Raw genomic sequence first — 18,594 nt, 5'->3', positions numbered from 1 at the left:
ACATAACTGTTGTGTACAGGATACATTATCACCCCTTAGTAGGAAACAACTGTTATGTACAGGATACATTACTTCCACTGAGTAGGACACAACTGTTGTGTAAAGGATACCTTACTACCACTTAGTAGGACACAACTGTTGTGTAAAGAATACATCACTACCACTGAGTAGGATACAACTGTTGTGTAAAGGATACCTTACTACCACTCAGTAGGACACAACTATTGTCTAAAGAATACATAACTACCGCTGAGTAGGATACAACTTTTGGGTAAAGGATAACTTACTACCACTTAGTAGAACACAGCTGTTGTGTAAAGAATACATCACTACCGCTGAGTAGGACACAACTGTTGTGTAAAGGATACTAAGCTCACTTTTTTGTTTAGTTAGAGGAACAGTTCTAACACACATTATTGAACATGCTCTGATCAAAGGTGTATAATTATTCGTTTTCAAAAACTTGTTTAACATCTCAATTTAGTTAGTGGATTACCAAAGTACTTTTATAAGGTAGTTCTCAAAACACACTAGCACCTTAAAAATTTGGAATTTTCACCTATCCTAAATATTGCACATTATATCCAAAAGTAAATTAAAGAAGCTAATTGTGGAGAAGACAATAGGGAAAAAAAGAAAAGATCCATAAACTGAAAGACAACCGTTAAAAAAGCCCACCTCCAGCACCATCTATATGAGGGAGGATCTGCCACCTCTTCAGGGAATCTGCAGAAGTTTACTCACCCTGGACCAGGATCCCCCGGGTCGCTTGATTAGAAATGTGTGTTATATTGTTAGAGGTGTTACAGGTATAGTTTCCAGAGTCAGTCTGAGTTAGAGAATCAAAGCGTAGTTCAGGTCCTGATTTTGATAAGGATTGCCCGTTGAGAAGCCAGGTGTACAGTGCAGGAGGGTGAGATGCAGCCATGCAAGAGAGGGTTAGAGCTGAGCCGACCTGGTAGACCGCCTTCTCAGGACTGGCAGAGATCACTGGAGTGTCCGGTCCATCTGAAGCAAACACATTGAATGAACATTTTAGAACAACAGAACAAATTGTTCCTATCCTGACTGTTGCTAGTGTTCATTTAAGTTTCAATCTGAAACAATCGTACAAATAGGTATTTTAAAATACTATATACAAAAGACTGTATGTATACATTCTTTTGGCCTGCGAAAATTATGTTTTTTCCCACATGAACCTCTTTTATCAGTGAACCATCAGGCTGGTGCTGTTTTTGCCTACAATTGACACAATTGATCAATGTATTGCATCCTTAAGAGGGTTAGTGGTGACGTGCTTGTGAGCATATGTCATATGATCAAGTGTTAAGGGACAAATTATTAATAAAAAGTAAATCTAAGAAGATACAGGAAAAATTATAGTCATGTGGTGAATTGTCATTGAAGGCAGTGGTGAATGTTGTGAGAAGTACTGAGGGATCAGAAAAATGCATATGCGTGATTAGGAAGGAGAATGAAAGGACTGGGTCTGTCTGTAGTTTTGGAAGTGGTAACAACACAAAGGAAAAAGAGAAAGTATGAAGTAATGTGAACAAGTAGTAATTTCACATGGATGTCATGTTACAGATGTGGGCCGAGTAGCCATCTTGAAAATCTTAAATTTGTCCTGATGTAAGCAAGAAGTGTAGGGCCTGCAAGAAAAAGGGGCACTGTAGCAGGGTATGTAAGAGTGCTGAGAGGCAAATTAATTATATTGCTGAGTATGCTTAGGAAGATGATTTGAGTATGCAAGCAGTGGTTTTGAGTATACAGAATGATTTTGTGAATGGGTTGAAAGGTCAGTAGAACAAACAAACGAAAATGCTGAACTTTGAAGTATACATGGAGACTGTCAAAGGACAGCATAGATAGACAAAGCTACTTAGCCGAACTTAAAAATTCCCATCATGCTATAAAAAATGCCAAAACAAACTATTATACAAGAAGCATTGAATATAACGGCAACTCATCCAAGGAACTTTTATTAGCAAACTTTGTGAACCCACCAGTTTATCACAAGCCATGGCTCCCACGACAGAGTACTGTGAACTAATTAATAATTTTTTTACTGAAAAAGTGACAAATATCTACGCTTCTTTTGACAACCCTGATGAAGACGCTAATATTAACTGGGAAAACTTGGCACCTCATCACTCTGCACAAATCCACTTTGACACTGTGACTCCGTTCTCAGAGGACGAGGTGGCCAAAGCTATGAGTGAGGTCAAGGTAGGATCCCCACTTGATCCTGGCCCGCATTTTATCTTTAACAGACTAGTGCCAGTTTTATCCCCTCAGGTCACCAAAATCCTCAACCAATCTCTGGAGCAAGCCTCATTCCCAGACATTTGGAAAAAAAGTGTTTTTTCCCCTTTTAAAGATGCAGGACTTGGTATATATGATCCAGCCAATTATCGCCCCATTTCTCAATTACCTTATGTATCCAAAGTTCTGGAGCGCTTAGTCAATAAGCAACTTGCCACCTTCCTCAAATCTAATATTTGTTTGCCCTTTGCAGACTGGCTTTAGGACTAATAACAGCACTGAGGCAACTTTACTGGCTGTGTCTGACAATATTAGATCACTAGTGGATCAAGACAGAGGCGTAGCACTGGTTGTACTAGATCTTACCGCGGCCTTTGATACGGTATCACGCAATAAACTTCTCCACATCCTACACAAAAAAAGAATTTGTTCTAAAGCCCTTCATGGTTCGCCTCATTTCTGAAAGATCGAACCCAAACAATTCAAATGGGATCCTGTACCTCCACCTCAAAGACCATTAAGTATAGAGTTCCGCAGGGAGCAACTTTGAGTCCCACCCTTTTTAACGCATATGTTTCTTGTCTGGTGGATATCAGTAGGAAATGGGGATTTGACATCTGCTCATACGCTGATGACACGCAATTGGTGATCCCTTGATAAACAGATGGACCAACACTGAGACTAAGAACAACTTAATAAATTGTCTCACTGAACTCGCAGACTGGATGTTCCAAAACAGCTTAAAACTAAATGCCGGGAAGTCTGAAATTCTGCTGTTTGGGAGTGCCCAGGCAATTTGGGACAATAGCTGGGGGCCCCAAGCACTAGGCACGGCCCCAGAATCTAAGCGAGCAGCAAAAAGTAAGGGCATCTTCTTTGATAACACCCTATCTATGCAGGACCAAGTATGCACTCTGTGCGGAAAAGCCTTTTCCACACTGAAACTTATCAGGCGACTCTTTCCCTGGGTACCACTAAAGTGCAGACAAACGGTAACACAGGCTTTGCTCCTGAGCTGACTTGACTACGGCAGTGCCCTTTATGTTGCCGTGGCTGACTATGTTTTCTCCAGACTTCAGGTGGTCCAGAATGCTGCAACTAAATTAATATGCATTACAAAATACAGCTCTGCTTCCCACTGCTTGAAGGAATTAGATTGGCTACCAGTCCCCCTGAGAGGCAGTCTCAAGCTCCTTTGTTTTGCACATAAATCCTTGCATAAAAAAGGACCACACATTTTGCCAGACAAGTTACAATTCCACGTCCCTTCACGCAACTTGAGATCATGCCATCAAGCTCTTGCCTCAGTCAAGCGCACATCCAGGGTTCGAATGGGCAACCGGTCCTTTTCCAAATCAGCCGCGGTCCTTTGGAACAAGCTTCCCCCTGATCTTCGCCTTCACAATTACTTGCTGTTCAGGAAAAAACTGAAAACCACCCTGTTCCCTAGACTCTGAACCTACCAAAGAACCAAATTGCACAGCACTCGAATCTGTCCAAGCGCCGTGATGTCCCTCGGGAGGATTGATACGCTCTAAAAATACTATTAGGTACAAATACAAAAATACAAATTGTTGAGTGTTAAGTATTGATGGGGTGCAGGTGGAGGTTACGGTTAATTTGTGCGCTTGGTATACCTTTATGAGCAAAGATATGTTTGATAAGTTGTGGCAGCTCACTGTCCTCCAACTAAATGTAAGATCGCTTGCTAAGCATTATTTAGAGATACAGACACTTATTGTGGAGGAATCCCCTGATGTTTTCTTCCTGTGTGAAACCTGGATGCGTGATGATATGATTAGTTTACCTAATCTTACTCTCCCAGAAGGTTATCTGATCAAGTCAGTAAACAGGGACTCAAGGGGTGGCGGTATAGCGGTTATTCATAAAGAACAATACCCCTGCACCTTTATTAAGGAAGTTATTTGGGGCTGTGAATGTGCCCGATTTAGGATTGTAATTAGCCCGCATTTTACATTGTCAGGACTATACATTTATCGTCCCCCGGGACCTGCCTCTAAGTTTATTGAGTCCATGCTAGAGGTGGCTAGTTCCTAGGTAGTGGGCTCGGCTAACTTCACGATCCTAGTAGATTTAAATCTCTCTTTTGACCAGACTCACGATCCGACCATCAGGAATCTGCTGGTGGATCTAGCGGCCTTACACCTAGACTTATTATTAATTCAGGTCGCTACGCATTCGGCAGGACATATATTGGATCCACTGTTCTCCAAAATCCCAGTAGTCAACACTGATCTGCCCAAACCTATGGGGTGGACGGATCATTATTTAGTTAAATCCACTGTGGAGGTCACTGAGCCTTTTAAGGTGGAAGGGGTGAACCAGGTCTTTAAGAGGCCATGGCATAAACTTAAATTAAAGGACCTACATACCTCCTCAGGGATGTTTCTCTGTGGAGACATGGCAGACCCTGACATAGCATACACTACCTTCCACGACTGGATTGTGGGGGGATTGGACGCCCTCATTCCGGCTAAATGGACCAAGGGGCGTAGATCTTCCTCCAACCCTTGGTATAATGCTGCCCTGAGATCCATGAGGAAGGAATACAAGAGACCAGAGCGGGCATGGAGAAGGGAGTATAAAGATAGAGACAAAGTGACCTATCTAGCTAAATTAAAGCTTTATCATAAAGCGATCTGCTCCACGCGTGCCTCATTTTATGCGGAGGAAATCAAAGCTAGTTCTAACACCACCAAATGTATCTTTAAACTCGTTCAGGAACCCCAGAGTATCAGAATTACTGCATCTAGCATAACTTCCGCATGGCAGTGTGAAGACCTTGCTACTTTTTTCGTAGAAAAGGTGCAAAAAATGAATAGGTCATTCCCGCAGCATTCCCCAGACATGCACTCTTCCACCAATACCAAAGTTGATGGTGCCACCCTAACAACCATACCAGAGATCACGAATGTCGAACTAGTCAAACTCTGTAGGAAAGTTAAATCTGGATCTCCGTCGGACCCTATGAGGCCTGCACACATTGTTGAGTCCCTGACGTTTTTCCAGCAGCATCTGGGGTTCATACTTAACCTGTCCTTTTCCATGGCCAGTGTTCCTACGGCCTGGAAACAGGCATGGGTATCTCCTATCATCAAGAAGCCCACCCTGGATCCGTCAAAACCAGAAAACTTTAGACCAATTTCCCTCCTCCCATGGGTGGCCAAGATTGCTGAGGCCCACGTGAATAATGTGTTATCCCAACTTATGCATCTTAATGGCATCCTGGATCCATCTCAAAATGGGTTCAGGCCAGGTCACAGCACCGAATCTGCCCTGCTGGCTACGACCAAACATCTCCGGACGATTCTTGACGCCGGTCAGAGTGCAGCGCTGATTTTATTAGATCTCAGCGCTGCCTTTGATATGGTGTTGAATGACATCTTGTTATATCGTCTGGAGACAGTAGGGATTACTGGACTCGCTTTAGAATGGTTTCGATCATTTTTGAAAGACAGATCCTTCCGGGTATTGGCACCCCGCACCTATCTCAGCCCCATTACATCGGTCAGGGAGTCCCTCAGGGCTCGTCACTCAGCCCGTCTCTATTTATTATCTATGTTCAGCCGCTTGCGGCAGTGGCTAAAGAGTGGGACCTCACGTTGGTATCATATGCTGATGATACTCAGCTGGTCATCACTCTTGCTGAAGGGCCATCGACATCTTCCACGAGATTTAGAGACGGATGGCTGCAGTAGCTCAATGGATGACTGATAATTGCCTGCAGCTTAAGGCAGGCAAGACAGAGGTTCTGCTTGTTGGGAAGAACATCGCCCTCTGGAATGAGCACTGGTGGCCGACCTCACTGGGCACTATGCCAGCGTCTAAGTCACTAGTCAAAAACTTGGGAGTTTGGATGGACTCCTCGCTTAGCTTTCAGACCCACACCAAGAGAGTGGCAGCTACTTGTGTGGGTTTGTTAAGAGGCCTTAATCCCATTCTGAAGTTTTTTAATCTAAAGTGCGTCAGCTCATTGTCCAAGCCACCATTCTATCACACCTGGACTACGCCAGTGTGCTGTTTCTGGGCGCAAATAAAGCAGAGATAGCGTGATTTCAGAGAGTCCAGAACTCTGCAGCGAGGACCTTGGTAGGACTTCCTCGCAGGTGCTCGGCCAGAGCTACGATCAGAAAGCTGCACTGGCTTCCGATCAATTCCCGAATTCAGTTTAAAGCTCTCTGTCTGGAGTTCAACATTCTTAAATCCGGGAACCCAGATCTCCTGCGTCCTCTTTTGATTCCGTATGAGCCCCAGCGTAGTCTGCGTTCACTAGGACAACATCAAGTGATTGTACCTCGGACCAAACTCTGTCGCATGGGTGGTCGCTCCGTCCGGGTGCTGGCGGCCAAGCTCTGGAACTCCCTGCCGGCTGGCATCCGTGGAATGGAGAACTTGCTTGCCTTATGGAAAGCCATTAAAACCTTCCTGTTTTCTTCATCATAGGGATGTACGACCTAGGTTGGCCAGCTACTAACTGTTCAGTACCTTTTGATCTACCAGCGCCAGGACGCCTCTTTGCTGGGGCAGCTGTCGCGCTTACAAAACTATTAACATAACAACATAACATAACATTTGGCTGTAACTGATGTCAACCCAGGTATTTATTCTGGCCACAGAATTCCAATGGCATGTTTTATATGGGCAGAACAGGAATTTGGAACAAGGAAGAGCCATGGCAAGGTTTATGTGGCCAACAAATGTGCCATGACTTTGGGCTGGTCCCACATTACTAATTTTAATATTTATTTAGATCCTAGCGCTAATCCACAGGTGTATTCTGTGCATAATGAGGAACATGTGTCCAGTGTATCAAGCACAGAGTATGAAAGTTGAAGGAAGAATTTTCAAGTGTTTTTCGAAATCAACTGGGTAAGCTGGGGTGCTTTCCAGCACAAAATGATTCTGCATGTGAATGTGATAGTTGTGAGGGAAAAATTAAGGAATGTGCCTTTGAATTATTGGATGAAGTTAAAGGGAATTCTGTGTGATCTACTTGAAAAAGACATAATGTGACCCACTGAGAGTTCAGACTGGTTGTCTCCAGTTGTGATTTCCATCAAGTCTAAAGTGCACCCGGCAATAAAGTGCACCTGACAACCTTTTAGCGCTGGACTCTGTGCTGCACTACAAAAGGTACCCAGCTTCTGAGACCCAATATATTTGAGGGGATCCATTTCCAATCCTGAGACACACAGGAGGTGAGCTTGCTAAGAGGAGGCCAAGGAGGCTGGGGCCTATCACTGTGCTATAAATCTCACCCGGCAATCCCACAGCGTGGGATATAGGTGGACCGTGCCCAGGCCAAGGACGGGCACATCCAGCACCCCGTCAGCACCAGCAACAGGCTCTGTACCCTTGCAGTACCCATCTATTTTGTTTTACAGTGTGTCTAGAATGGGGAACCGAAAGGTTGAAGCCAGTCCTCTGAGTGTGACTGAACAACCTATACTCACCAAACTTTCCAAATGGACAAGTCACGCGGCAGTCTATCAAATATCTTAAAAAATAAAGACATAAATGGAGAGAAAGTTGCTAAAGGGGGAAAGATCCCAGGATTATTCAAGATGAAACACAGGCCACAGAAAAACCCCACCATAGCTGCAGCTCACCCTGTTTCAACCATGCTGTCACCTTCCACATTGGATCCAGCAAAAATACTTCTATCCCAGAATGTAAGGAGGATCCCCAAGTCCATATTAATATAGAATGCTCAACTAGGTATGCTGCACTACAGGAGGTTTGCAATTCAGCTCTCCACCCACAGACTATTGATGTACCCTGTCCAGATATTCCCCCCACATGATCCCTTCACTCTCAACAAAGTAATTAGTTTAATTTTTGCCTTAAGGGAAGAAGTTTTGAACTTGAAGGACATTTTTCTTGGCATGGTTAAATCTCTCAGCAACTTGCCAGAGATCTTAAATCTCTCAGCACAGTCGCTCTATAGCCCTAGCTCCTCAGAGGACACGGCCGGTTTGTTCCAGACAATTCGACCATTGAAATCCGCCAGAAATGCCAACCAAATGCGCATGTCCTGACGAACCTCTGCCGAGAGCCTTGTGCGATGATGACCCTCCCTCAGGCCGACCATGGCTTGAGCGATCGAGCGAGAAAAGGGGCGAGCCATCGGTATAACTCTTAGGGCAAAATTTAACTGTCCCACCAATTGCTGTAATTGATGTAGCTTCACCTTAGACTCACTTATACACGTTTGCAAGGATGCCCTGAATCTTAAAACTTTGTCATCTGGTAAACGAAAACAACCTTCCTCGGAATCAAGCTCGATCCCCAGAAACTCAAGGCAAGTCGATGGACCCACAGTCTTACCTGGTGCCAATGGCACGCCAAACTGATTCATCAAGACACAAAATGCAGTTAACGCCTGTCCACATTCTGTATCCCCGGCCGCCCCCAGAAACAAAAAGTAATCGAGATAATGCATAACATGTTTAAACCCCGTCTTCCTTGTGAAGACCCATTGCAGGAAGCAACTGAATTTTTCGAAATAGGCACACGATATAGAGCACCCCATCGGCATACACCTATCCATGTAATAGTGACCCTGAAACATGAAACCAAGAAGACGCTGGTCGTCTGGATGTACCGGGAGCAACCGGAACGCTGACTCGATATCCGATTTTCCCATCAGCGCTCCGGGCCCCAGGCGATTCAACATGGCTACGGCCTCATCGAAGGATGCGTACCGCACCGAACACACTTCCGGGTCTATTGCCTCGTTTACGGAAAGACCACGTGGGGCTGATAAATTATGTATCAGCCGAAACTCACCCGGGTCCTTCTTGGGGACCACCCCTAAAGGGGAACAAACAAAGTTAGCAACTGGTGGCACATTAAATGGACCGGCGACTCGACCTCGAGCCACCTCTTTCCCGATCTTTTCCTGTACCACGGTCGTATGCTGTAAGACCGATATCTGGTTTTTACATTTTGCTATACCCAGAAAATTCCCCACTGGGATGCGGAAACCATACGAAAATCCGTCCCGTAACACCCCAGCGGAAGTGTGATCCGGGTATTCACTGAGCCAGGGAATCATTGCCATGGTATCAATCGGAGTAGGTAAAGGCGCCCCTCGGACTATGTCAGACCTGTTTGGCGCCTCCTCTACCCCCGTTATCACCCGTTTTGGCTCTGCACATGGACTCAGGATGGGATGATTGCCCGCACCCCCCACATTCGTGCCTAAATTTGCATGACCCCTGGGGCCTAGTACATTTCCCCCTGTTAAAGTTCCAACAAACCCCCCTTTTACCTGTGTTGCCGATTGGGCTCAAGTGATTTTCGTTACTCGTACCTGATCGAAAGGGCGTCCCCGCATATTGGCGGGAGGATTCACCCACGTTACTCCCTACCAATGGCACTTTCAACATACCAGAATCCTCCATTTTGGACCAGGACACAGAATCATAAAAATCCCAAGTTAAGTTTTTATCATGCTCTTTTGCTTTTCTGAAAATATTGTCGTAACAAAACCAATGGTTGCCCTCGTGAGATACAGAATACCCCATGATCCGTGATTGATAAATCGGCAATTCGGGCAGCAATTCGGGCCTACGTTCCCCCAAGATGGATGTAAAAACCCCCCATGCTTTGCCCCAATTACCAATGTTTTCATTTACTTTAAAGGCGGCCATCTTAGCGCGCCAAACACTCGGATACATGAGCTCCTTTTGACTCTTAACATGCTCCATCTCATAATGATCGGTAAGCAACGAGAAGATGTTTATATACTCCCCTGCCCATATCTTCTCCTTGATAGCCAGAGGGACATGCTGACCCAACTTTTCCCTTCGAGAGGGTGCCGACTCATCCCTCGCAATCGGCAATGGCCGCTTACCTGAACCGGAAGCTGTATCTGCGACTGGGCCTGACCCCGGTGGTTTCTCTACTGCCGCATCCGGCGATGGTGCCTTTGTCGCTTCCCTTGTATCCCGCAGCTGTTTCATCAACACCTGCGCGTCGGCAGCCGTGGCGCCCTTGCTACCTTTTCCCAACCACGCTGCTAATTGTGCTGCCAGTTCGGGCGGCATTTCCTCCCCGGACACGGGGGTGACCACTACGGGAATCGGATTCCCTTCCTCTGGGACCGGAGTGGGAGCTTCGAGCGGGGTACAGGGAACTGGGACGTCTCCCCCAGCTGTTCCCCTCCTGGGCCTCTTGCCTTTTCCTCCTGGAGCTGTTCCCGCCAGAGGACGTTTCGGCCCCCCTTCCTCGTCTTTCTCCGCCATTCGCTTCTTTAGTTCGGTCACCTCTTTCATGAGAACACGCAGCATCTGCTCGGTAGTCATTCGCTTTCCCGCCTTCTTAGGCATTCTCCGACAGAGTATCTGCAAAACAAACAAGAAGATTATAACGCTCCAAATTGGCTCTTCGTTCCGTCTCGAGCTCACGTGCAGCGAGGTGGTGCAGCTTCAGAGCACAGGAACAAGAGGATGCTTCCTTGGCTTGTTGCTCCTTTTATCCGTCTTCAGGGCGGGCGTAAAGCCGTCCCGGCCTGCCCCGAGGGCGTGGCCCGGCCTCGTCAGTGTCTAGGCCAGCCCACTCCAGGGCGGGAAAAAGGCGCGCCCCGGCTACGCCGCTTCAGGCATACCAGCCGAGACTCGCCTCCCGCCCAAGATGGCTTCCCGGGGGGATCGTGGTACTCTGCCATACGTTCGGGGGGACCGAATGGTCGCCCCTTTCCATATGTATGATGTCCAGTTATAACTTGAACAATTCTGCTTGTGATTAGCTTGTCCTTTTCCCCTTTAGTGCATCATCATCTACACAAAAGGTGTCCTTAAAATATTGATTTTTAAGGTGTCTATTTTGCAATGTAATTCAATGAATCTTTTTGTTTTTAATCTGTTTTAGGACCCTTCACCATGTCATTTTCATTTGGACATTTTAAAGTTGTGATAATTGCAGGAATATGCTGCTGTTGCAAAGGACAAAGTGTACATGGATTGTTCCTATGAAAGACACTCACTTTGAAAGTACATATTTTGTACAAAACCAACTTGCAGTTATTTATTTGAAGTTATTCGAATTTCAGTAGACATTTTGTTTCTGTTGGATGGTGCCACCATTCCAATATATGGGCTTGAATTGCTCTAACCACATGTGGTATACAACCCAAAGCATACTAATCTCCCTTCACATTGGCTCAATCCTCATTTGTGTTAATTGTATGAATCTGCTGATGTGTCTCATCATTGTAGAAAAAACCTCTTCTATCACACCACTTAAAGTTGGTTGTGACATTGCACTAGATACTGCCACAGTGTCCTGGTATGATCCTGTGGCCACAAGATGGAGTAATGCCAGGAATTACACTACTGGTGTTATTGATGTTTGATTACTATTCTCAGAAGATCAGGCTCCAGCTGATGATATAAATCAATGAACGTGTGTCTATTGATTTTGGATTATATTACAGTCTTCTATGCTGGCAATGTCTGGAACTGTAAATGTTAAACTGGCACTGATAATTGGGATACAGCATGGGTTGTAATGGTTTTGTAAACAATGACAAACATTTCATTCTAACAATGTAATAAAAGCCATCGGTTAGGTTAGTGCTATTAGTTTGTTTTGGTAATTGTGAGAAACATTAGTTACAAAGCACTTATTTATGAATAAACAAGCATTATTTACATTTTACTATGTGTGATGTAAGGGAAAAATGATAGGTACATTGAGAAACAAAATACATTAGCAGCCTTTGACTTTGTTAATTTTGTTTTCATTCACCAAATCCAACTAAACTAAAACAGGATGTACACAAAAAAGGTAAAACAATGATAAAAATCAATCTTGGTGAATGAAACTAATATTGACGAGCCAAACATGTTTGGAATACAATGTCAAAAATACAACTGGCATCAGAAAGGCACATGTGTCCAGAGAATAGTCCACAGGGTCAATGGTAGTCACACACTGGGGAAAACTAGGCTCTGCGTCTCTTGGTGGTGGTCTTGCTATCCTCTCCTGGTGGTCCAGATAAGCATGTGCTCCTGCGGGGGCTTGTGGATTCACAGTTGCAGAGACTGAGGTGGGTGCAGGTGTTGCCTCTTTTGGCAGGGCCTCCCTTTCTGTGGCTGAGGCTTTTGTAGTTAGATCATGTTTGACAAAAAAAAGGGAAGATGCTGCTGGGAAAACTCTGCACATAAGGGTGTGAATGTCTTGCAGCACCCCAGTCGTGGAGCTCAAATTGGAGATCAGATTCTCCATCTGTACATTGTACGTTTGTTAAAATTTCAATTTAACCAGCGAGGAATACGCTCACGAAGACAAGCAGTTCTTGCCTGCTTTGCACCCAACGACCCGCAGTTGAACTGTAGTTTTGTGAAGTTTATGAAGGTGGTGGAAAAGAAGATGTCAAAACTTGACCCATCATTAACTCTCAGATAACATTAAATTACAAGTTGAATCTCATTTAATAATGATCGTCTAAAGTTTTTAAAATTTTATGATTTTAAATGGGAAATCTGAAACAGAATATATACTATTTTTGTTTATGCAGATGCAATTTTATGCTTGTAGTGAGAAATGTTTTGTGTGTAGACGTAATTTTAAATGGTTGTATTGCAATGGTTTTAATTGACTATGCAAATAAAATTTACTTACTTACCATCTGTACATTGTGCTCCTTCTGCAACTGCTTCATCTCCCGGAGCTTTGTAAGAACCTAGGCTATCATGTCTTTGGACTGATGGAGGGATACCAAGACTTGGTTGATGGTGGCCTGGGTGACAGTGAACCCAGTGGCCTCACGTTGCTGGCCCACAGATTCCCTCTCACAACCCCTATACCCCTGCCATGTGCCTTGACCCACAGTGCCCCATCGCACTGATTCTTGGCTAAAAGAGAGGTGGTGTGGTGTTTGTTCGACTGCAGCCACGACTGGGGGGCACAGGATTGGGGTGATGTTAGTTTGAATTCAGTAAGTGGAGGTATCCATAGGCTCAGGTATGGTAACAGCTGGGGTGGGGGGTGTTGGTGTGGGCCAAGTGTGACTCATTGGAGCTGCCTGCCCAGGTAGACCAGATGGACAAGGATGCTTCTCATCATCCGTACTATCATGAGTGGAGTCAGCCCAGAAATCTGTGAGTCAGACCAATAATGAATGTAAAAGTTGTAAAAGTCTGGATTATATGTCAAATGAGCTTTAAGCTAAAAATGAAGATGATTCAAAGGAAAAAGTTAAATAATATACTGAATCTACCTTTCAGTCAGTGGTATTACAATAAATTACACACAAAACAACTTCAGAATAGCAGGTAAAAAAATGACATGAAATTAAAAGAAATTAGAAAGTCTACATAAGATATACCAAAGATTCAATGCAACACTGAAGAGAGGAGAAATGTGGCAGAAACGAGACCAGGGCACTTCAGACAAACATTCTAAAAATTACCCAACTTAGGAGGATATGTATCAATACTCATCATATAAACATTGCAGAGTACATTTATTTAAAGAAAAAAAGGCAACTGATATTCTGCATACACAAATACACAAATACAATACCTTCACATTTCTAGGTCAGAAATCTTTGATTTGCGAAACTAACGCTATCAATTCAATGAGATACCAAGGATAGGACAACATACAACATTAAACACAAGCACACCAAAAACATAGCATAAAATAAAGATATATCAACTACAAAATTCTTCAACATATGTGAAAATTTGACAGAAAAGAAAGAAAGAGCAAAATAATATTGCAATATCTTTTTCACATAACAAACAAGGCATCATGTTAATTGTAGTAATTTCAACTACACATGCACAACAGTTGCAAAGCTGCAAGGTAAACATACCTATTGAAAATAAGCAGAAAAAGCAAAAAACTGACATTTATAATACAAACCACATACATAAAATATATTATTTGGTGTAAAATAACCATTGCATCATGTCAACTGTAATAGAGATTGAAACCTGTAGTCTTAATAACAACCCAATACATTCAAACCAACAAACAAGACAAAACATATTATACTGCTATATCTCGGTTTATTTGTTTAACAAAAGTTCAAAACACTTAGCCACAGCTAAATAAAAATGCAAAGTGAGATTTAGGTTCAGTGGTACATTCAAAGGTCTAATTTTTCAGTCTTCACTCCAGTGATTTCTGCAAAGCCTTCAGGAAGTAGGATCTGCATGACCTTCTCCTTCCAGTGTAAATGTTGTAAGGAGGTGGGGCTGGGAGAACCTGGTTATCCAGGTGATGATTGGAGAGTAGGAAATGTACTGTCCCACGAAGGTCATTCCACCTTGTCCTAATTTCCTCATGTGCGCAGGGTGTTTTCTACAGCATTCACTCTGTCAACTATTCTGGCCCACATTTTCCTCTTCCGAGATATGGTTGTATTTTGAATTTGGGCTCCAAACAATTGTGGTAAAATTAGTTTTTCTCTTCCCTGCTATTATATTGTAATTACATTGAATGATTCTTTATACCCACAAGTAAAATACAATAAAATGTAAAATGCACAGGTAACACAGGGAGCAAAAAATAAACCCAGAATACTCTAGCACAAACATCTCCAGGAAAATGTTGTGCTGTGCTGGAATAGCAGAGGATCCTGGTCTGAATGTACTTTATAGGGTGGTATGCATGTGCAACAATTAGGCAAAACACATAAGATGTGTGATGCAAACATCCATCCTACAACTACAGGACTAGTCCAATGTTGACTGTGTCCCTCAACAGAATCCCTCCATCAGCAACCTGCCGTTATAGCACTGCCAACACAACTGTGAAATTTCAATAGACTCGGTGCAATCCCACCACCCTGGCGGCAATAGAGTAATGTTAGCCAACAGCTATGCTTACGGCGTCGATAGTGGGAAACAACCAATGTGTAGACAGTATATCCCTGAGGGGGTCACCATTGGCTTGCAACATATATTTATTTTATTAATTCTGCCATCCATTTGTTTTAATCAGAATTCATAGAGAGACTTCATCAATGTAAGAAAACGACTTGTGCTGATGAAAATATGTGTATATATTAATCAAGCTTATTTATTCACTAATGTGATGAGAAACACTCTGTCGATGCAGAAGGTGGCTCAGCCTGTACACCTAAATAGGATGGGTGGGATTCTGTCAGCTTGGAGAAGTACTTGTAAACTTCGCCACTGAAGAACTACATGAAGAGAACTCTCTAGAGGCTGGGTAGCTCTACCTGCTATCACGTGGGGGTGATGGGGCATGTTTTGGACTTGTGATCCTTAGGGTGGTCTTCCCCCAAGTCTTTTGCCTGCTTACCTCCTCTTTTTGCTGATTCTTTCTGTTGGTTTTAAGACTCTGAACTCTTTACAACTGCTGGCGAGTGCGAAAGTGCATGTGCTTCTCCCCTGCAGATGGTAACATTGGTTTATACACCATTGGGATATTTAATCTATTTGTAAGTCCCTGATAAAGTGCTCTACCTGTGCCCAGGGACTGTAAATTAAATGCTATTAGTGAGCCAACGGCACTGACTGTGCAACCCAAGAAAGTAACACTTTAAATATGTCTCAGAACTGTCACTGCAGAGCCTGTATGTGCAGTTTACTGCCATGTCGACTTGGCATTTAAAATCGCTTGCCAGGCCTCCCTTCTCATTACTCATAAGTCACCCCTAAGGAAGGCCTTAGGTAGCCCATAGGGCAGGGTGCTTGTTTATGTAAAAGGTAGGACATGTATTTCTATTGTGTGCATGTCCTGGTAGTGAAAAACACACAAATTCATTATTTACTACTGTGAGGCCTACTCATCTCATAGGGTAACATTGTGAATTCCATATTACACTTTTAAACTGTAATTCCTGATTAAGAAGGAGTAGCTATGTCATGTTTCATATCATTGGCATTTGTTGTTAGAGCTGTAAAACGTTGGGAAAAGAAAAGTCAGCATTTCTTTTGCCGGTCGGCGCAGACATCACCCTGTAATAAAAACTCAAGCGGCCACCGGCCCCCCTCCGCAAGGCCTACATGGACACAGCATTCAGCTCCCCAAAACCAGCTGTCATATTGATTTATTTCCCCTATTTAAACTTTTTTAAAACCACTCTGTGACTGCCATGTTATTTAACAAGACGATCTGTAAAAGTTAAACGCACATTCGGACATTTTGTAAATGTTATTCAATTTTACTGCTAGACTATTGCACTGCTGTTGTACTAATCTAAGTTCATCTTTCGCTCCTTTTTAAATTCATATATGTATACGTGAGTCAAATGGTTTTAACGTTTTGTAATGATTTTAAGTAATCAAGCAATTAACTTGAAATTTGAAATATATCATTGGAATGGTAAGTATAAACATTACTATTTTAGAAATACCTCTTTTAGGGAGTTGGTATTTCTCTGTTCTTAACCACTTGGATGCTATGCTACTTCTGGAACTTCAATGTAATTTCCATTGAAATCAATATAAAGTACATGACGAGTTACCCTTGTCATTAGCGGCGAAGAGGTTAAAGCTCTCTGTGCCTGCAGCCTGTCTCCAATACATGTCTGGGTGGGTGACAGCTTGACTTTGTGCATTTCCTCTAGAGAGTAACACACAAAAGAAGGTTAGATGTGCATGATTGCCCATCTGCATCCTGATGGCTCATCCTGGGCATGATGGAAGATAACCACTTAGACACACACCTGAATAGGCAGTGTCCTGTCCCCACACAAAGGGTTTATTAGCCCCCTGAAGTGAGTCTGGAGCCAGGGTAGGACTAAAGACACTTCTTCTTTGAAGTCACTCCCACTTCAAAGGCACAACTGGAATTGTAAAGGAACTCTGTCAGGAAGAAGGACTGTTGTGCCACTAGAAGGATTGTCGCTTTGCTGAAATTCTGCACTAAAAGGCTGTACTGCCTTTCTGTCTGCTACTCTCTGCCCCTGCTGAGGAATAACTGGACTCTGTTTGAACCCGGAGCGATCTCCAAGGGCTTGCTGGATTGATTTTTGCTTTTGAGACTTAGGGAAAACAAAGTCTCACCACTTGCTCATGTGCCTGGTCCACTGCAAGTGGACCTAAGTGCTTGCTCTAATCAAGCTGGACGCAGAACCGACGCATTGTCACTTTAGCGAGAGCAGAATCATCAAATTGCACTCAGAATCAGCACATCGCCTAAAAGACCCAATGAATCGCATCTGCTGCATTGCCTCTGCAGTGTGGGAAGATCGACAAATTCCCTCTACTACGTGGAAAAACCCAGACCATAATCTATGGAACCACTGCCTCTAAGCTTGCCATATGGTGTTGGGAACCAGCGTATTTCCACCACATCGTGAAGAAAATCGATGCATCACCTTGACTGCGAGATCAACAACAATGCACCGCTCGGCTGTAACCCAAATTGCACTTTTGCGACCAGGATCAAGGCACTTTGTTCAGCAGGCCTTTTGTGGCCCCTGTATCCAGCCTGAGCTCCATCGCAGTTGGCTTCAACTCTTGACTTTGACCCGGTCTAGCGCAGCCAGATAGCGCCCATAAGAGCTTATTGCTTCCAAGGGCTATTTTTACATTTTTGATCCCAATGGTGATATCCTAGTCTCTATGGATATAGAGAGCTTATACACCAATATTCCCCGAATTGAAGTACTATACCTCCTTCACAAACTGCTAGACTCAAGACCTCGACCACATTCAGTGCCAACGACATTCATTATGGAATGCATTAGAATATCCCTTTGTGAAAATTTCTTTCTCTTTCAAAATTGCTATTTCCAGCAACTTAAGGGAGTAGCGATGGGAGCAGTTTACACTCCTGACATCGCTAACATTTATGTCTCCTCTTTTGAGGATGAACATGTTCTCAATGTAGCGAATCCATTTGTCGATCATATACGCAAGTGGATTCGTTACATTGATGATGTTTTTATGATATGGCATGGTAACATTGAAGAACTCCAATCATTTCACCTTTGGCTTAATTCCAGAAATGTCAACTTAAAGTTCACCCTAGACCACAGTCCAACTGAAATGCCCTTCTTGGACATCACGATAAAAATAGATGAGAAGAACAATCTTTACACAACTCTCTACACAAAGAAAACTGCTAGGAATACTTTGCTCAGCTATAAAAGCCATCATCCCCAAGCCCTCAAAGATGGCCTCCCTTTTGGACAGTTTCTCCGCTTGCGGAGAAATTGCACCTTTAAAAATGACTATTTCTCAGAGGCCAACAAACTTAAATTGAAACTCATGGCACGTGGCTACCCTTCGCGGTTACTTCGCAAAGCTATGAAACGAGCTTGGTATTACAACCGGGAAGCTTTGCTTAGCACTCGTGAGCGCCAAACTAAAAATG

At 43.6% G+C, this 18,594-nt stretch overlaps 1 protein-coding gene across 1 annotated transcript in view; it reads right to left on the bottom strand.

Annotated features, from left to right (window-relative positions):
* Positions 1–736: 736 nt before the first annotated feature.
* Positions 737–18,594, bottom strand: part of LOC147706605 (cell adhesion molecule CEACAM6-like) — a 186,823-nt gene continuing 168,965 nt past the window's right edge. Inside the window, exon 5 of the mRNA XM_086929637.1 lies at positions 737–1,008. Coding sequence (XP_086785763.1) covers positions 737–1,008 — 272 coding nt within the window. The remainder of the gene's footprint in view (positions 1,009–18,594) is intronic.

Source organism: Lissotriton vulgaris, chromosome 7, assembly GCF_964263255.1.
Source record: "Lissotriton vulgaris chromosome 7, aLisVul1.2, whole genome shotgun sequence".
In the NCBI taxonomy this organism is placed as follows: Eukaryota; Metazoa; Chordata; class Amphibia; order Caudata; family Salamandridae; genus Lissotriton; species Lissotriton vulgaris.
Note: the sequence above shows the minus strand (reverse complement) of the source record. Positions and strands in the feature narration are given on the sequence as shown.